The sequence below is a fragment of the Aspergillus aculeatinus genome, assembly GCF_003184765.1.
Source record: "Aspergillus aculeatinus CBS 121060 unplaced genomic scaffold BO66scaffold_5, whole genome shotgun sequence".
In the NCBI taxonomy this organism is placed as follows: domain Eukaryota; kingdom Fungi; phylum Ascomycota; class Eurotiomycetes; order Eurotiales; family Aspergillaceae; genus Aspergillus; species Aspergillus aculeatinus.
This window is the reverse complement of record NW_020291474.1, coordinates 1-18,035: the sequence shown is the minus strand read 5'-3', so window position 1 is coordinate 18,035 and position 18,035 is coordinate 1. Positions and strand designations below refer to the sequence as shown.

At 55.8% G+C, this 18,035-nt stretch overlaps 7 protein-coding genes across 7 annotated transcripts; 3 read left to right on the top strand and 4 right to left on the bottom strand.

The window, feature by feature from the left end:
* Positions 1–12: 12 nt before the first annotated feature.
* Positions 13–1,723, bottom strand: BO66DRAFT_313927 (proline permease PrnB; the record flags this gene model as incomplete). The annotated part of the gene is made up of 2 exons (XM_025643410.1): positions 13–1,493; positions 1,555–1,723. The coding sequence occupies 2 exons, from the start codon at positions 1,721–1,723 to the stop codon at positions 13–15; spliced, it is 1,650 nt and encodes a 549-aa protein (XP_025507617.1).
* Positions 1,724–2,698: 975 nt separating this feature from the next.
* Positions 2,699–3,978, bottom strand: BO66DRAFT_434787 (uncharacterized protein; the record flags this gene model as incomplete). Its single annotated transcript, XM_025650796.1, has 2 exons — positions 2,699–3,209; positions 3,272–3,978. The coding sequence occupies 2 exons, from the start codon at positions 3,976–3,978 to the stop codon at positions 2,699–2,701; spliced, it is 1,218 nt and encodes a 405-aa protein (XP_025507616.1).
* A 253-nt stretch (positions 3,979–4,231) lies between these two features.
* Positions 4,232–5,989, bottom strand: BO66DRAFT_365949 (glycoside hydrolase 5 family protein). Its single transcript, XM_025645236.1, has 3 exons — positions 4,883–5,989; positions 4,691–4,819; positions 4,232–4,626 (listed from the first exon to the last, which is right to left on the bottom strand). Exons 1-3 carry the CDS (start codon positions 5,580–5,582, stop codon positions 4,322–4,324), a joined length of 1,134 nt encoding a protein of 377 aa, XP_025507615.1. The 5' UTR covers positions 5,583–5,989; the 3' UTR covers positions 4,232–4,321.
* Positions 5,990–6,369: 380 nt separating this feature from the next.
* Positions 6,370–7,756, bottom strand: BO66DRAFT_417646 (uncharacterized protein; the record flags this gene model as incomplete). The annotated part of the gene is made up of 2 exons (XM_025649693.1): positions 6,370–7,276; positions 7,335–7,756. The coding sequence occupies 2 exons, from the start codon at positions 7,754–7,756 to the stop codon at positions 6,370–6,372; spliced, it is 1,329 nt and encodes a 442-aa protein (XP_025507614.1).
* A 3,765-nt stretch (positions 7,757–11,521) lies between these two features.
* BO66DRAFT_388474 (sugar porter family MFS transporter) lies at positions 11,522–13,784 on the top strand. Its single transcript, XM_025646567.1, has 3 exons — positions 11,522–12,827; positions 12,880–13,150; positions 13,209–13,784. Exons 1-3 carry the CDS (start codon positions 11,844–11,846, stop codon positions 13,601–13,603), a joined length of 1,650 nt encoding a protein of 549 aa, XP_025507613.1. The 5' UTR covers positions 11,522–11,843; the 3' UTR covers positions 13,604–13,784.
* A 671-nt stretch (positions 13,785–14,455) lies between these two features.
* Positions 14,456–15,413, top strand: BO66DRAFT_313865 (oxidoreductase; the record flags this gene model as incomplete). Its single annotated transcript, XM_025643404.1, has 2 exons — positions 14,456–14,918; positions 15,019–15,413. 2 exons carry the CDS (start codon positions 14,456–14,458, stop codon positions 15,411–15,413), a joined length of 858 nt encoding a protein of 285 aa, XP_025507612.1.
* A 554-nt stretch (positions 15,414–15,967) lies between these two features.
* On the top strand, positions 15,968–17,742 carry BO66DRAFT_417643 (FAD/NAD(P)-binding domain-containing protein; the record flags this gene model as incomplete). Its single annotated transcript, XM_025649692.1, has 9 exons — positions 15,968–16,227; positions 16,301–16,344; positions 16,395–16,600; positions 16,657–16,926; positions 16,994–17,126; positions 17,178–17,195; positions 17,251–17,387; positions 17,451–17,579; positions 17,629–17,742. The coding sequence occupies 9 exons, from the start codon at positions 15,968–15,970 to the stop codon at positions 17,740–17,742; spliced, it is 1,311 nt and encodes a 436-aa protein (XP_025507611.1).
* Between the last annotated feature and the right edge of the window lie 293 nt (positions 17,743–18,035).

The window sequence follows — 18,035 nt, the reverse complement described above, 5'->3', positions numbered from 1 at the left end:
CCCCCGAAAGAATCACTCAATCAACACCCGTAACTTCTGCGCCCACGTCTCCCTCGGCCGAGGCGGACGCTCCGCCTCCAGAATCTCCTGCAGCCCAGACACCAGATCCACTTCAGTGGGTTTCCAGGCCCACGGATCGCGACGGAAGACGACACGATGGCCGAAGTACAACAACACGAACGCAGGGATGCCGATATACGCGGTGAAGAAGTTGCTGGCGGACCACTCGGACGGAAAGAAGCAGGTGAAGCCGTTGATGAGGGCCAGGAACACCGAGCCGACGAGGCCGACCCACATGCCGTAGGGTTGCAGGCGCGAGGCGTAGGGCTTCTCGACGCCCTGGGCCTTGACGGCGGCGTCGAACCGGAAGTAGACGATGCTGCAGCAGATCCAGGAGATGAAGCCGGAGGTGTTGGTGAAGTTGATGAGCCAGTTGAAGACGGTGTAGCTGCCGCTGCCGACGGCCATGTAGGCGAGCAGGGCGAAGAGGGCGGAGACGCTGACCGCGAGGTAGGGGACGCCCCAGCGGTTGCAGGTCTTGAAGATGGTCGGGGCGTTGCCGGCGACGGCGAGCGAGTACAGCGAGCGCGAGGACATGTACAGGAACGAGTTGCCGGCGGACCAGGCCGACGTCAGGATCGCGGCGTTGACGATGCTGTCCAGCACGGGGATGCCGGCGTTGGAGATCGCGACCACCCAGGGGGACGAGCTGGCGTCGGTGCCGGTGCCGTTGATCAGCTGCGGGGCGTTGGACGAGCAGATCACCCCGATGGCGAGCGCGCCGAGGATGTAGAAGATCACCAGGCGGTAGATGTAGCGGCGCGCGGCCTTGGGGAGGTTGCGCCGCGGGGACTCCATCTCGCCGCCGCTGATGACGATGAGTTCCGGCGCGAAGATGAACGCGATCGCCGACTTGACGACGCACTGCAGCAGGCCGACGAAGCGGCCGGCGTCCCCGTGCACGAGGTAGGTGTTCATCGCGCCGGGGTCCTTCCAGTAGTGGAACCCCAGGCGCTGGCGGTTGGGCCCGCCGCCCCAGAAGAGGATGAAGGCCAGCAGCAGGAGGCCGACCAGCGTGATGATCTTGATGCCCGCGAACCAGAATTCCGTCTCCCCGTAGAAGCGCACGGGCAGGAAGTTCAAGAGGACTATCACCACCAGCATGATCGTAATCCAGACGGCGAGGTTGACGTCCGGGTGCCAGTAGTCGATGACCATCGATGCGGCGACGATCTCGTAGGGTACCAGGATCCCCAGACTGTACCAGTATAGATAGCCCATGGCGAAGCCCAGACTGCGTGACACGTAGCGGACGGAGTGGTGGGCCATGGTTGCGCCGTGGGTCGGGAGATAGGCCCCGACCTCACCGAGGCCGGTGACGAGCGCGTAGACGAGCCCCGAGATGAAGATGTATCCTAGCAACAGCGACAGGGGGCCTCCGATGTGTAGCGCTTGACCTGAACCGACGAAGAGACCGGTGCCGATTGTGCCTCCTACAAGACATGGAAGGTCAGCTCGATGATGCAGTACTGTGGTCATGGCAGCATAACAGACCTAGCGCCATCAGCTGGACATGGCGACTCTTGAGGCCACGCTGGGTGGGCTTGTAGCGCTCATCGAACAGCTCTCGCTCGATCATCGTCCCGGGCTTAACATCCATGGTCGCAACTTCTGGGTCAGGGCGCGAGGGGGTAACCCCCGATGACTTTTCATGGGTGGCCATGATGATGGCGGACACGTTGGATGTGAAAAGAGAGAGATCAGGGGTGAGATGGTTAGTTGTAAAGGCAACCGGGGGAAATCCGGTAGACGCGCATTTCGAGTGACGGAGTACTCACGTCGTGCGACCTCACCGATTATAAGCGTGAGATCGTAAGTTTTCTCCAGCCCATGAACTGAGCCGTTGGTCAACCTTGGCGACAGTGAATTTGCGAGATTGTGACGAGTAAGATGAATCCCCGCAATCAGGACGGATGTAACACAGAGAGAGGGTGTGTGAGACGAGCCGATAAGAAGATGCGGGGAAGCCCAATCGGTCACTGTGTTGGCTTGTGAGAGGTGCGCCACAGTCATCACACTAACCTACTTCAGCGTCGCTTATCTTCTTAGGTACTTCTCATAACCGTGAGTCCCGTCAAAGCAGGCAATTTCCAAGGCGGGCTTCTGGAAGGCTGAATCCCTCCGTCGCATGGCTGGCGCTGCCCAATCCACGTCCCCTGGTGGCCTGCCAACCCGCCAGTCCGGTCTAACATGTTGTTGCGCATCTTATCTGTTCCTAGCACTCCCCTCCAGGGTCCAGGTACCCCTGATCCAGTGGCTGGCCTTTTAAAAAGCCACTTGACCGGTCCGACGACCGGGCCGGGTAACATATCTGGCATTCTGGAAAGTCTTGACTTGAGAACGCTCACGAGATCCAACGTTAAGCGAGATGACATACTTCTTGGCGGGCTCGCTTGGAGTCAACAACGGCAAATCGCGAACCTCGGTTAGATCAGATCAGTTGGGAGTCTGAGAAACTCGGCCAATGCACAGTGGATGATTGTAGGCGATCGCTCAGAGAAACCAAGAACCACAACAAGCAGACATCAATTCATCAATAGTCATTAGTCTTAAATTGTATCACTGCTCCGAACGACGCACAAAAACCAAAAGTACCAAATAGGGTATCGTCGACAAAAGGCAATCATGCTCGTTATGGTTAGGAATCTCTCCCCCACCCACCAATGTGATCCCAAGACACCATAACCACGCGACGTTGGCTCCCTTCCGTCCCCAACTGGCGTAGCAGCTCCATCTCGTTTGCAGTCAGCATTTTCCCATTCCTCCGTCGCTCCCACGCCGCCTGCGTGACTATGGGCGCCAGCTCCTTCGCGATGGCAGCCTCATCCCGATGACACGCATAGACCGTCTGCGACCCCCGGACGCGGGAGAAGTACCACACGGCGCGGACGACGTCGTAGCGATGCTCGAGGAACCAAATGACCGGCCAGGTGATGATCCAGAGCTGCAGGATGATGCAGAACCAGTAGGCGAAGGAGTTGTTGCGCAGCTCGTTGATCCAGTGCGGCGAGTAGATCGTCAGCTTCTTATTGGCGAGGGTGATGGAGATATCGATATTGCCGTGATAGTTGAGGTTGCGGAGGTGGGAGATAAGGAGGGAGCGGAGGGTGGCGACGTCGAAGCCGACAATGCTCCTCGTGAAGCGAAACCTTAACACTCATCTTAGTACGAGGCTCAACCACCCTGTTGGGGGGGAAGGAGGGAAACATACGACTTGACCGGCCCGGGATCCAGGCAGAACCGGTCACACCAGCCCATCAACCCAGGTTCCTCGCCTTCTTCGCCAACCAGACCCACAATCTCCCCCTCCGACGCATCCTCCACATGCCCTCCGCCAGATCGACGGGTGTGACCGGCCCAGGTGTCCGACCGGGAGCGACCGCCGCGATACGCCTCCTGCCCGTCCCCATCGCGGACCACACTGCACACCCGCCAGCCGTCGCGATCCTCTTCCTCGTTTGGAGCCGCGTCGACCCCGTCCTCGTAATCGGGCACCACGTCGTAGTCGCGGACCATGTACTTGTAGAGATCGATCTTGAAGTCGAAGTCGACGACCGTCTCGTTCCGCGTGCTCTTGTTGTTGTTGTTGGTGTTGTTGCTGTCGGTGGTATCGTTGGAGTCCTCGCGGGTCTCGGTGTGGGAGCCGCGGACGGTCAGATACGGTCGCGGAGGGGTCCGGGCTTGGCGCACGATCAACGCATGGAGGGCGGACGGGTCTTCGCTGAGGATGGGGTCCAGCATGACGCTGCGGTTGTCCCCGGCATCGGAGGTGGTTCGAGCGGAGCTGGGTCTGGCGATAGGAGGAGGGGGAGCAGGGTTGGTTGGACAAGTCGTCGAAGGTTGCGGTGGTTGAGGGGTGACTGGACCAGCGGCGATGGTTTCTTCGTACGACGGGGGTGGAGCGGTCGGGTGGCCCATTTTCTGGAAGAGTAGACACAGACGAGAGATTATCTGAGTATTGCGGAGGGTATAGGTATAGGTAGCATATTAAGCGTGGTTGTTGCAGAGAGGACACATAATCCAGAGTTATGTTATACAGAAAGTGATGATGGGTGTAGCCTTGAGAAACGAGGCGGAGCTGTTGTGGCGGTTCGGCCTTGGCACTTCCCGCCCTATAAATAAACTACGATACCCCAAGGCACCTCCAGGCACCTCCAGGCACCCACAAAAGATGATGACCACCATTTTATTTGTTCTCTCCACCGCAATAATTGGCTAATCCTATACTAAGGCTACTTGTTCCTTCCACCATGCCAACAGTCTACTTCGACTGCGCATTGATGGCCGCCACATGATCCGTCACCAGGCACGTGAAGTCGCTGGTGTTGTAGTAGAAGGTGTTCCCATCGTTCGGGGACTGGCCCCAGCTGAACGTGGTGCCATACTGCCAGTACAAATCGCCGGAGATGCCCGTCGCGTTTCCGGCCGTCTGCTGCCAGGGGCTCTCGACGGCGCAGTGGTTGGAGGTCACTCCGTACTCTTCCAGCAGGCACGGCTTGCCCACCGCCTTGCAGGCGGCCGCGTGGGCCGTGATCCAGCCGTTGCCCCAGTCGTAGGAAGTGCCCCCTTGCCAACAACGTTAGTTCCATTGACTTCTGATACGTCATACGGAATTTTGGGAAGAACATACAGCTATCGGGGTACAGATGCAGAGTACCGAAGTCGATGGTCGAGATGCCCAGGTTCTTGGTGAAGTTCAATCCCTCGCCGTAGGTGTAGGGGTAGCTCCCGTCCGAGTCGACGTCAAGACCGAAGCCCTCTGTGTTGATGAAGATTGTTTAGCTTCTGATGGGGAGAAGTGGTCTGATCCGGGTCAACCTACCATCGCCAATCGTCACCAGGTGCTTGGAATCCAGCGACTTGATATACTTGGACGTGTCCGAGATCCAGTTGTACAGGACCGAGGTATCGCAGCCCTGGCAGCGGGGCTCGTTGGCCAGCTCCCAGGCGAAGATGGCGGCGGAGCTGCTGTACCGCGAGACGACCGCCTTGATGTAGTTCTTGTAGGCGGCCTGGATGGCGGTGTTGGTGTAGAAGTCCGTCTGGGCGGCGGCGCCGTAGGCCGTGACGTAGGCCTGCATGCCGCCGTAGTCGGTCCACTCGTTGACGAAGTTGATGATCAGCTTGACGCCGTACTTCTCGGCCGAGGTCACCACGTAGTCGAGGCGCTGGAGCCCGTCCGCGCCCGTGTTGATGGTCGAGGTGCCGTTCGCGTGCAGCTGGTACCACACCGTCCCGTCGGTGGGCTTGGTGTTGACGTCGTTGAATCCCCAGACCCGCAGGATCTTGAGGTCGGATGCCGCCAGCTGGCTCATGACGAGGTCCACGTCGTCGTTGTTGGTCAGGAACCCGATCCAGTACGAGTTGGTGCCGGCGAAGTAGCCCGTCTTGCCGTCAATCGTGAAGTGCAGCCCCGAGGTGCTGGGGAAGGCGGTGGTGGCCGCGTTGTGGTTCGGCGTCCGGGGAAGAGCTGTCGCCAGCGCCAGGCTAGCGAGGCTGAGGAGCATGTGGGAAAGCTTCATCTTGGTTGTGTGGTGGTGTCGAGTCGCCTGGCTCTGAATCTCATGCTTCCTGCGCCAACCTGCCTCTTCTTATAGAAGCCTGATCCGGGACCTTTGCAATCGGACCATCCTCCGTTTCGAAAATGAGAAGCTCCTTGAGGATCGAGGGGAGTCTGTTTCGTATAGGGAAGGAAACCCACTGTATATCCGCTTATAGAACGGAGAGACGGTGATCGTCAGGGCCGTTAATCAATTCGGCTCTGCTGGCGTTTTGTCCGTGCTGATTTGGGAATGGCGGATCGGCTGGTGTTTCAGATGACGTGAGTGGTGGAAGGTCTGTTCCACTTCGGCCGCGACAAGTCATCGCTTGATTTAGCCACATTCTAGACTGACCGTGGACATGCAGTTATGCATGGGTTCTGGGGTAGACGATTGAGTTGTTTAGTGGTTGCGGGGTTGAGGGGCAGAGTCATCTGCCTGGACGGTCGGGCCGTATGCCGTGCAGGAAATGCTTTCTACAAAGTACTCTCACAGCAAGATCACACCATAACGAAGTATAACAATCATATGCTTCAAGGGGTAGCAGTGGGTCTTCCATGTCAGACTTGAAACCGATCTTGGCAGGGTGGACATTTGTTCCAGACGCTACCCGCGTTTGCGCAGCGACAGACCTATACAAGAGCAAGACTTAAGACATGGCCTGGCCTAGTAGCCGCTTCGAATATGAAGTTGTATAGTTTCAGTCTGGATCAAGGCTGGTGCCTATTCATGAAAGCAGCCAAGACCATCGACTCGGTCTTCATTCACATCAGAGACTAGTGTCTTCACTTGACTCCGCCTCAGTCCCCAAATGAGCCCTGTCAAGGGATGCATGCTGGACGACACTACACCTGCCACTAGTCGACTTCCGCTCGAAGCGATCCCGAATAAACCCCAGCCACTCAGGAGAACTCGCCTTCAAGACATCGGTATGGTCCATGTCCGCATAGACGCTCATGTGAACCTCATTGCCCGATAGACAACTCGCGTTGAACGAGCGGACGGAAATCTGCGGTAGGATATCGGTGTCGTTTGAACCCTGAACGATGCGCATCGGTGTATCCAATGTACCTCCATTGGCAGGGGCCATTGCGTCCTGCCCCGCTTGAAAAGGGACATTGTTCACGAGTGCGCTCGTGTTTCTAATTATTTCTGACGGCCTCAGACCGTACCCTAGCGGCATGATGCTATAGTAGCATACCTGCGCGAGCTCAGCGATGTCGACGCACTGGAGGAAGGTGTTGGAGACGATAGAGAGGTCGATCCCAGGGGTGACGCGCTTGAGCGCGAGGGGCAGCCAGAGGGCTTCGTAGGTGATATCATAGCTCGCATAGTTGCTGGCTGTCAGAACGGCTTCAGCCGTGAGCACTGTCATATCGTAGATCCTGCTGACGGGTGCTAGAGCCACGGTGCCCAGGGGTTCTCCCGCGCCGTAGGTTTTGACCAGTTCACTCTCCAACAGCTTCCATACGGCCCCGCCTCCCTGGCTGTGACCCACGCTCATCCATTCCGAGATGAAGGTGTGGGGCAGAGCCTTGCGCGCGGCGACCATGGCGTAGTAGAGGTTGTTGGCGTGGGCAGGGAGCGAGAGGTACTGATGGAGGGTGGTATTATTTCCGAGACCCGCGTAGTCCGGCGCGACGACCGCGTACCCGTTCTCAATCAGGAGGCTCCAGCTGTGGTAGTGGTAGAGATCGGCGGTGGTGGTGGTGGGAGGACAGCCGGCAAAGACACCAATGATGCAGTATGCATAGGCGACCACGGGAAAATTTGCATTGGGTCGGAACGAAATATATGGAATCCCGATCAATCCGGTGGCGGGGACGCGGGTGCCGTTCAAAGTCCCGTGTAGTATATTGGAAGCGGTAGGCGGTCGTTCCGGTGATCACGTTGACTGTGTTCGGTTCGATGGCTTCGAACTTCAGCAGATCACCTGCAGCAGAACCGGTAAAGTTGCTTGCGGTGCTGTAGAAGCCGGGATCGAAGCCCGTACCGAACATCTCAACATCGGCGGCCAATCCGGCTTGGAAGTAAGTCTGACACGTTGCATCACATCCTAGCTGAGCCATTGTGGTAGTCGACATATTGAGGTTTGCAGTAGATGTTCTGGCCAGAGAGCTGCAAGCAAGGCCGATGAAAATGGTGGCAGCTAGCATTGGAAAAGACAGGCTATTTGCGGAGTAAAACAAAGTCATTGCCGATACATGAACGTAAAAAGTCAGAGAGACTAAAAGGCTTCACTCCTAAACTGCACGCAACATGGAAGAGATATCTATCTCCCCTTGGAGTCTGGGGAGTATACACTATACAGAATTCTAAGCTTATTTACCCCGGAACGCGCGGGCAGCGACCCGCTAGCGCTAGGCTGTATTTGGGCATGATGCTGCGAGGGTGGGTCTGTCTGGTGCTGTACTCACATGAGACTGCCAGTAGACAAAATCAATTTCAAGTGCTTTCATCTAGATGCTCTATGTATAGTTTGTGATGCTTCGTGGAGAAGAGCGGCCTCAACTGCCCCATCTCGAAGAACCGACTATCATATGTGAAATCCATGTCTTGTGTGTAGTTAGATCAAGATCAGGTGTTGCAGTTCCATCCTAAGACTGCGTCGTTGCACCTCTGCCCATGAAGGACGCGGCCAGCGGAGAAATATATACTTAAATAATTTATCAGGCGCCAGTCTGCAGGGCGACCAGCATGTCTCACAAATATCTATAACTCACGAAGATCGCAATGGAGAGTTCAATCATACAAGACAACGAATGCGCAGTGTGCTTGATTTCAATGGGTACATATGACATTTAGCTATCCGACAATCGTGCGGTTGGACGATTCGAGGTGCAACCTACCTTCAACGCCGCTTGTATCTATCAAAAAGGCCCTACTCGAGAACTGCGATAGTTGGTCCTCAAGCGAAAACGCGGGAAGAAATTCGAAGCGCCTGCCAGTTCACTAACAAGCACACACATGAAGGCCCTTTATTGAAGTTCTCAAGGACGAGTATAGTGTGCACGTGACACATGAGAATCTTTGCAAGATTTGAATACGCCATGTAGTAGGCTTTCCACCAGTAAGACGAAAGAGATCACCTGGCCAGTGACCTCGGAAATCCCGCTTTCTTTCGAGCTGGAAGTAGGGTGCACCGAAGATAACGGCCTCGAACCTTCGATCTAGTTCTCAGTCCAAACTGCCAGATTTCCACGTGCTTCTGTCAAAAAGCCAGTGGATTCGGGAGACACCCGAAGCAAGTGTATCAAGGTGGTAGGTGACGCACTGAGGAGAATCACATGGTCCCCCAGTGTGGCTTGAGAGAAACCCGCAATCCCATCAAGAATCATGTCACTGTGTCAGAAATCAAGGTTCTTGCCCATCTAAGCAAATTGACTCCCTAGATTCACGTGGGCTGTGCGGGCTCTGCCGAAGTGTCGTCACTACCAAAGAACTCGGAGATAGTTCACTCTTTCGGTAGTGTCTCCGACCAACACTATCGGTAATTATGATTGTCAGATGATCGGGAGACCGTTGCTTTGACAGATCGGGCCTCAGAGAAAAAAATCTCATCGTGCTGGGCCTGCGTTCGGCAAGTTCATAGCGTTGGCGCCGTGGTTTGAGACCGGGCGCCCTTCGGATCTCGGAAAAAGATTACTGAGGCGTTGAGCGGACTGACGCGATGTGGGGAATGACTTTTCCCGGGGCTGCCATTCGGGTGCTATGGTGTCCCGTAGTTCGCATGGGGTAAGGAGTACAGTGCGGAGGGCTAATGAACAATCGGCGAATAGGATCGATGGTGAACAAAAAGATTTTTATGAAGTTGAGTGACTCTCCAGACCGGATGATATCCTATGGCAATCCCGAAGCAGGCCGTTATGGTACGATCGTACGGCCGAGTTATCTCAAACCTTGTATACCTTGGGTTTGAGGCTAAGCAAGATGCCTGCTTCCGGCCGTGCCATTTCCAGCCTTTAACCTGGTGGCAATGGCTTCAACTTCAATGGTTTGGTTCTTACAGCAATGTTCGATCCATGATCTCGAACTCATCGCTACCGGCAGTCGGCGGTCTGATGGGGAGTCCAGCTTCCAGAAGCCGAACAAGAATTTGATTGAATTTGATTAGATTTGATCCGACACCTATCTAGGAAAGTTCCACGGCAACTGGTGAGTAAGCGGTCTATACCTACGTCATCCGGAATTTCAGGCTAAGCGAGCACGTGAGCGCGCAGCAGCCCTTGCCCTACTTGAGGATGACAATTTACCCGGCTGAAGGGGGTTCTGCAAGAGGGACTCGGGACTCAGGGGATTGCCTCTAGATGATCAGTGGAACCGGCAAACAATAGTCAGGAACCATCTTCAACTTCTATCCCACATGGGGAAGCGATGGGGGATCCTTAACGTGGTACAAGATTATCTGCTACTTCTCAGTTACACAGCAGTACTTAGACGTAGACGGAGACGAATAGACCATGTGGACAGTGCATGAGAATAGCGTCATAAATCAATGGGCGGCCTGAGCAAGCCATTGTCGTCATTGTGCGAGAAGGATCAGAGGATCCGAACCCTGGCCAGAGGAGTTTAGGCGAGGTTCGCACCAAGGCAGCCACGAAGCTTGGTGGAGGATTCCAGAGCCAACCAGTCGAGTCCATTGACGCCACCAATCAGTTTCGGCTCGGTCGGGATGGCAGTCAGCTGGACGCTGGCAGCAGTTCTCGCAGTGATGGCGATTCTCGTCATGCCGACCACCGGGGCCGAAACCCTTCTCTCGGTCGGCTTAGCGAGCATGTCAGTACCAGATGTCGGTAGGGAATTGTAGACGAGGGCCCCTTGGTTGAAGGGGCGTGAAAGCAATCGACGCTGTCGGGAATAGCTTCGTGTACCTGGTAGATACAACCACTGCAGTAACACATCAAATTCCCCATGTTTTATGTGTGAATTCTCCGCTGGTTTGCAGGTGGTCATAACTGACGTTTTAACCTCCGCATTTCCCCTCTTTTTCCCCTCCTTTTAGCACAGTGCAGGAAGGGGAAGTGCCTGGGATAATGGAATTGAAGACTCACCGGTCAACGGATATGGTATCGCACTCCCCTCAATTTCTCCAGGCCCTCCAGGCCCTCCAGATTCGATGGTCACTCCAGTCACTCCAGTCACTCCAGGATATCCGACCCTTTCCGGGCCACGCGCGGTCATTTGCTTGCCGAACTCTGGAGTTGTGGGTGAGCACCCCCGAAGAGGCATAGTGGTAGTGGGGCATCTCCACATTGGGCAAGAATGCCTTTTTGCCAGCCAGTTCACGGCTCATCCATCGCCAGGCTTTCCCCCTCTGGAGCGCCGCTGATGCCCGTCTCAACCTGCCAATTCCTTGTTCTTCGTTCTTCTCTTCTTCTCTGCTGTCTTGGCTGATGCACGAGTCTCACACACCCCTGTCGGTCATCATCAGCTCACTGTAAACCAAACCTGTCTTTCCCCGGATATCGAAAATGGCACCAGACTAATCCATTTCTGTACGACAGCAGCATCTCTTTCTTCCCTCGTGGAAACCAGAAACCAGAAACCGATGTCATCGATCTGGGGAATCCATGGATGGCTTCTTGACACACGCCTCCCGTGCCATGCAGACGGGTGGCGTCGAATCCCTTCCAATCTCTAGTTAGTACGTAGTCTAATAGAGAATAATTTTACCCCCGTGTGCCGATGCCGTCAGCCAACGAGATCCGTCACCTGCTCTTCTAACTGTCCCGAAAGAGGCCCGTGGAACCCGATAGTACTGCAACTCCCCCTGGTACTTCGGTCGTTCCCCAGTATTCCGTCACTTCTGACTGGCCTGTCGGTTTCGGCCGGCCTTCTACGGTATACCTAGGGCCATTGAGAAAGTCGTCAGCCCTGGTCTCATTCCCCCTCCCCCCCGGCAGCTGCTGATGTCGGCTCTCCACATGTCGGCTCTCTGCCCAGGCGTGGATCTGTTTTCCCCCGATGGAAAATTTCCCCTCCCTCTTTCGTACAGAGCAAAGGCATAAAAGGCTGCTCATTCCCCCCCGGAGAATGAGATCTTTCTGAATCAGGCATCTGCATCCTTCTTCCTTACTCCCAAACAAATCATTTATCTCCTAAAAGGGTGATTAAGTTCAACCCTTCTCTTCCTTCACGGGTTCGACATCTTTCTATCGTCCGCTCCTTTGGGCTTGATCTCACTGATCATTACTCTCTTGGACAAAATCAAAACAATCCCCGCAGTCTTCACCCTTCTCCACCATGGGTGTTGAATCCTCTGCCAGCCATGGGGAGCACATCACTCCTGCTGTCGCTCCCCAGCAACAATCCAGCCAAGAAACGCTTGGCTACGACAAGCCGATGGAGATGGGCGTGGACACCCCCGTTCCTCGTGTCACGCTGCGCTCCTTCGTCCTGACCATGTTCGTCTCCATGGGAGGTCTTCTTTTCGGTTATGATACCGGTCAGATCGCCGGTTTCGAGCAGGAGGATGATTACCTCCGCCGGTACGGTATGCAGAAGGCGGATGGCACCTGGTATCTCAGCAATGTCCGCTCCGGTCTGTTGACTAGTCTGTTGTCTATCGGTACCTTGATCGGTGCCCTGGTTGCTGCTCCTATCGCCAACCGCATTGGTCGCAAGTGGTCGATCACCGTCTGGTGTGTCATCCTTATCATCGGTCTCATTGTGCAGATCACGGCTCCCTCGGGCAACTGGGTCCAGATGGTCATGGGCCGTTGGACCACTGGTCTGGGTGTCGGAGGTTGCTCCCTCCTGGTGCCCATGTACCAGGGTGAGAGTGCGCCCCGCCACATCCGTGGTGCCATGATCAGTTGTTACCAGCTGTTTGTCACTCTGGGTATCTTCCTGGCCTACCTGATCAACCTGGGAACGCATAACCTCGAGGGCACCGCTCAGTGGCGCATTACCCTGGGTATTACCTTCGTGTTTGCTCTCGCCCTCGGTGCTGGTATGGTCTTCTTCCCCGAATCTCCTCGCTTTGCCTACCGTCACGGCCGTATCGATGAGGCTCGTAACACCATGTCCAAGCTCTATGGTGTTCCCGAGAACCACCGTGTCATTATCAACGAACTGGATGAGATCCGGGCTCAGCTCGAGGCCGAGAACGTCAGCCAGAAGTGGCACGAGTTCATCACTGCCCCCCGCATGTTCTACCGTATCGTCCTGGGTATGGTTCTGCAGGCGCTCCAGCAGCTGACCGGTGCCAACTACTTCTTCTACTATGTAAGTTCATCTTGATCTTTCTCATACGGGCCGTCTTGCTAACATTCCACAGGGTACTACTATCTTCAAGGGTGCTGGTATCTCCGACAGCTTCATCACCCAGGTGATTCTCGGCGCCGTCAACTTCGGAACCACCTTTGGTGGCTTGTACATTGTTGAGAACTTCGGTCGCCGCAAGTCTCTGATGGTGGGTGCTGGATTCATGTTCGTGTGCTTCATGATCTTCGCTTCCATTGGCCACTTCATGCTTGATGTGCAAAACCCCGAGAACACCCCCGATGTTGGCAAGGGGATGATTGTTGTGACGTGCTTCTTCATTGCTGGTAAGTCCCGGATGACATTTCCTTGGCTACGTTGTCATCATGCTAATTATTCTCCCAGCGTACGCTATGACCTGGGGACCCATGGTCTGGGCCATCGTTGCCGAGCTCTACCCCGGCAAGTACCGTGCCCAGGGTATGGCGCTGGCCACCGCCTCCAACTGGCTTTGGAACTTCCTGATCGGTTTCTTCACTCCCTTCATCACCGGTGCCATCGACTTCGCCTACGGCTACGTCTTCGCGGGCTGTCTGCTGGTCGCTGTCTTCGTGATCTACTTCTTTGTCATCGAGGGCAAGGGCCGCACCCTGGAGGAGCTGGACTGGATGTACGTCAACAAGGTCAAGCCCTGGAAGAGCAGCAGCTTCGAGATGCCGACTCTCCACTCGGCCGAGTACTTCCAGGAGGAGGAGCGTCACCGCAAGGAGTCCCGCTCCTACCACGCGGAGAATGCTTAAGAAGTTGGCAGCGTGGGAAACCGACGAAAAGTTATACCCCAGGGGATTGGAGTTTGATTTGGATGTGTTCATGATGTTTTTTGTTTCACATACAGTACATATGTGGTGGTGTGCATTTGCTCGCATGATATACCAGGCTTGGCCATGTACATTAGATTTGCATAGTTCATACACTTTCTGCATTTTTTTTTTTAAATTTTTGAAATGACTTTGGTATGTAGTGTCTCATGCCTAACTCATGCCTTGTGTAACTTGTTTCCATCGGGAATTCACCGTGATGGCCTTGCCACTGGGGTATGATGTCATGGTGTAACAGACATTACATTACCGCCTACACCGCCACACTAACCAGCGCCACCAATGGCTTTGTTATCTTATCGAACACGCTGGACAGACCCACAGGGTGCAAGCTATTGCCTTGATGAGTACTACAGAATGCGTACGTCCACAGTATCACTCTTGTGACTCCATCCAGGCTGCAGACAGCAGCCATAGCGAACCGCCGGCGCCATCAATCCCCAGCCGTTCATACGGCTGACAGTTCCAACAGAACCTCATGTAAGTACTCAGTAGATGAGACTAACACTGTAACCTAATTCACGAAATAGCCAACCACCGCACCGCAATCCCTCCATCTAGCCCCTACAGACCCAACACTAGCGCCCCAACCCTTGCCGCCTCGTGTCAACCACCCGCGATCCTTACATCCACCTCAACTCCGACCAACCCATCAGCATAAGCATGTTAACCCAGCCATCTCCCACTCCCACCACATCACAATTAAAACCCCCCTACCAAACCCACCCCCCGACCCTTATCTCCAACTCCAACTCCCCCCTTCCTCCAACCGAAATGACGCCCCCAACCCAAGACCAAGAAGAACCGCGCCCAACAGCCCTCATAACCGGCTGCAGCGCGCAAGGCATCGGCTCCGCGCTGGCCCAAGCCTTTCACGCGCGGGGGTTCCACGTCTTCGCCACGGCGCGCTCGCTCCCCAAGATGGCCCACCTCGCCGACCTGCCCCACGTGACCCTCCTGGAGCTGGACGTGACCTGCGCCGCGCAGATCGCGCGGGCGGTCGCCGCCGTGCGCGCCCACACGTCGGGAAAGCTCGACTACCTGGTCAACAACTCGGGCTTGCCGCTGGTGCGGCCCGCGCTGGAGACGTCGCTGGCCGAGGCGCAGGCGCTCTTCGACGTCAACTTCTGGGGCGCGGTGCGCGTGACCCAGGCGTTCAGCGGGATGGTGGTTGCCGCCAGGGGGTGTGTGGCCAATATCGCGAGTCTGGGGGGGAATATGCCTGTTGTTTGGAATGGTGAGTTTCTGACCCGCGGGGGGGTGGAGAATGGGGGTAAGGGTTGGGGTTAGGTAACTATCGGGTGTGAGCTAATATGTTGGGTTGTGTGGCTGGGCAGCGTTCTATGCCGCCTCTAAAGCTGCTCTGAAATCCTACGGCGAGACGCTCCGGTTGGAGCTGGCGCCGTTCGGGGTCCGGGTCGTCACGGTCATGTCCGGCGTGGTGCGCACGCAGATCTTTGATAAGCATCCAGACCTGCAGTTTCCGGGGTCGATGTATGAGCCGGCTACAGACGGGGTGCGCAGGATGGCGGCGGGGGAGTCGGTCAAGGATCCCATGGCGCCGGAGGAGTATGCGCGCAGGGTGGTGGAGGATTTGCTGGGTGGGAAGTCCGGGTTGGTGTGGCGCGGGAAGATGGCGTCCGTTGGGTGGTTTTTGACGACGTGGATGCCGACTTGGGTTTTGGTGAGTTTCTTTTTTCCTTTGGCATTCTTTGGGGCGGGGGCAGGCTGACTGTTTAGGATCGGATGGGGACGGCGGGGATGGGGTTGGAGGAGTTGAAGAGATAAGTATTCGATGGATGTGGATAGTAGGTGGGTTCTTGTTGGTTCCTCTGGCTCAGACTCAGAAATGATTCTCGCTGTTGCCGAGTTGTATATGAGCTAGATGATGTATGAACAATCCACACCCACACTCAGCTACCAGGGGAAGTCCGTGGTCTCGGGACATTAGCACTCGCAGGCAGGAGGTAGACACAGGGCTATATACTGCCTCCTCCGCAGGCAGAACACCACTTCCAACCATAGCCAACCCACATAAAACCCAGCCAGATACCACCCCCCAGTCCTACAACACCGTATGATCAACCAACAACCAGCTCACCCCTTGTAGCCCATCACATGCCCCCCAAACCCATCAACCCATCATCCGAGTGACAACCCTCCAACGCTTGTCCCACCAAGCCTGATATAATAACCCGAAGAAGCCCCATCACTGGATTTCCCCCTGAAACCTTTTCTCCCCTCCCAAACCTTAACCTGAATCAAACACACCAACCGACAGCAACAATGCCCACCCAAGCCCCTCCCAAGCTACGGCTCGCCATCATCGGCGCCGGTCCCGCGGGCCTCGCCGCCGCAATTGAGTTCGCCAAGTTGTCGTTCGTGGAGGCTCGGATCTACGAGCAGGCGCGGGAGCTCCGCGAGATGGGGGCGGGCATCAGCCTCCACCACAACACCTGGCGGATGCTGGATGCGCTGGGGGTGTATGAGAATTTCGACGAGAGGGATCTGTTTCGGCCCGCGGACGGGCATTTGGTGCAGCATCGGTGAGTTTGTATCTGATTGGACTTTGAAGGGTGCGGGGTTAGGCGGGGGTAATAGCTGATGCGTGGAGGGTAGGAATGGGAGGACGGGAGAGTTGTTGCTTTCCACCGGGCAGGAGGGTGAGTTCCATCTATCGTAAATAGATTGGGTTTGGGCTGAAGGTTGGTAGAAACGCCCGCCCGGTACCACCAAGCAAGAACCCTGCGCACGGTGCTGCAGAAGGCGCTTCTGCGGAGTGTCGATCGGTCGCGACTGAGATTGTCGAGTCGGTTGATCGAGATCGTCGAGATGTCTACCGGGGCACTGACTCTGCGGTTTGAAGATGGCCATGAGGACGAGGTGGACCTTCTGGTCGGCGCGGACGGGATTCGATCGGTGAGCATCCCCCTTTTTCCACGAATACTTTAGTCATCAGCAAGGCTCATATGTAGACCGTCCGCCAATTCGCATACCCGGACTACCGGCTAAGGTACACGGGTACCACCGCCTACCGGGCCCTCGCGGACGCGAGCGACATCCTTAGCATCCCCGGCTTCCCTGATGCGAACACCTTCTGGCACGGTCCGCACAACCGGCTCTACACGTGCAATCTCCGGAGCAATGTGTACGAGATCGCGGCGCGAGTGCGACTCACGGAGGATGCTGCGCCGGTTAGCTGGGGGCAGGATGCTTCGGTGGAGGACTTTGGCGAGCGGTTCAAGGTGGGTGAGACCGTGGCTTGTGCGGTCATCGTTCATCTAGAGCTGATTCGGCCTGATTGGCGATCAGAACTTCTCCCCGATGCTCCAACGGGCGATCGCCAAGATCAGGGTGGTGAAGAAGCATGCGCTCTTCAATGGACCGCGGTTGCCCCGGGTGGTTTCGCATGGGTCGATCGCGTTGGTCGGGGACGCGTCGCATCGTAGGTTAGTAGCACAACATGGTGACTTGTACTGACAGTATAAACAATTAGCCTTAGCTGGTGAATTTGGTATGGGTTGAGCATTGATTTTTCAGATCTGGTGGTGTGAAGCTGACCGTCACAGGAACAGGAGCTGGCTGCGCCTTTGAGGACGCCTACGTGCTCAGCCGTGCGATACGGTGGGCGCACGACCGCGGCCATCATCTAAGTGAAGGGCTGGACCTGTTTGATCAGGTCCGAACGCCGCATTATCATGCGATGGTGAGATGAATTGGCGCTGCAGACTACCCCTTCCCTTTTACTTGATAACCTAACCGGGAATAGTACGATATCCTGGACGGGTTCGCTCGGTCGAGTGTGTCGCGCAAGAAGATCACCAGCTTCGACGACGCTGCCAACCAGATTATGGAAGACGAGTGGAGTGATGGGAATCGTTGGCTGTATCACTATCAGGTCCGTTTCGGGGTTGATGGTATGCATAACTACTGACCAGCATTTGCAGGTGGAAGACGTCTGGCACAGCGCCTGGAGGGCAGAAGATGCTCGTCGCAGTGTGCCTGATGGTGACGATCATAAAGAAAAGGCGAACGGGGCTGAAAGTACTTCTCATCTCTAAGCGAGTGGGCAGCCATATACTATATACTTACTGTAAACCATGAGGTGTAAAGAATGAATGCACTGTAACAGGACAGTATGCGATGTAAACATTATCTCCGAACCTTGGCAACTTATAGCCGAGCCAATACCGAAAGGGCGGTGTGTTATTCTGCCCCCTCCCCCGCCCACTCCCATTCTATCCACAAAGGGAATCGCGGTGTTTTCTTTACCTACCGTTTTTCCACACCTCCCCAAATCCCATCCCTGGACTCCCATTTCCATCACAAACACCCCCTCTATTTGCACCCCCCC

What these genes read in the sequence shown, in the direction of transcription:
- BO66DRAFT_365949 (XM_025645236.1), bottom strand. Translation starts at nt 5,582, where the DNA reads ATGAAGCTTTCCCACATGCTCCTCAGCCTCGCTAGCCTGGCGCTGGCG. An exon ending in CCTGGTGACGATTGGCGATG is followed by an intron (nt 4,820 to 4,882) that starts GTAGGTTGACCC and finishes TCATCAACACAG; the next exon opens with AGGGCTTCGGTCTTGACGTC. An exon ending in GCATCTGTACCCCGATAGCT is followed by an intron (nt 4,627 to 4,690) that starts GTATGTTCTTCC and finishes GTTGTTGGCAAG; the next exon opens with GGGGCACTTCCTACGACTGG.
- BO66DRAFT_388474 (XM_025646567.1), top strand. Translation starts at nt 11,844, where the DNA reads ATGGGTGTTGAATCCTCTGCCAGCCATGGGGAGCACATCACTCCTGCT. An exon ending in CCAACTACTTCTTCTACTAT is followed by an intron (nt 12,828 to 12,879) that starts GTAAGTTCATCT and finishes AACATTCCACAG; the next exon opens with GGTACTACTATCTTCAAGGG. An exon ending in GACGTGCTTCTTCATTGCTG is followed by an intron (nt 13,151 to 13,208) that starts GTAAGTCCCGGA and finishes TTATTCTCCCAG; the next exon opens with CGTACGCTATGACCTGGGGA.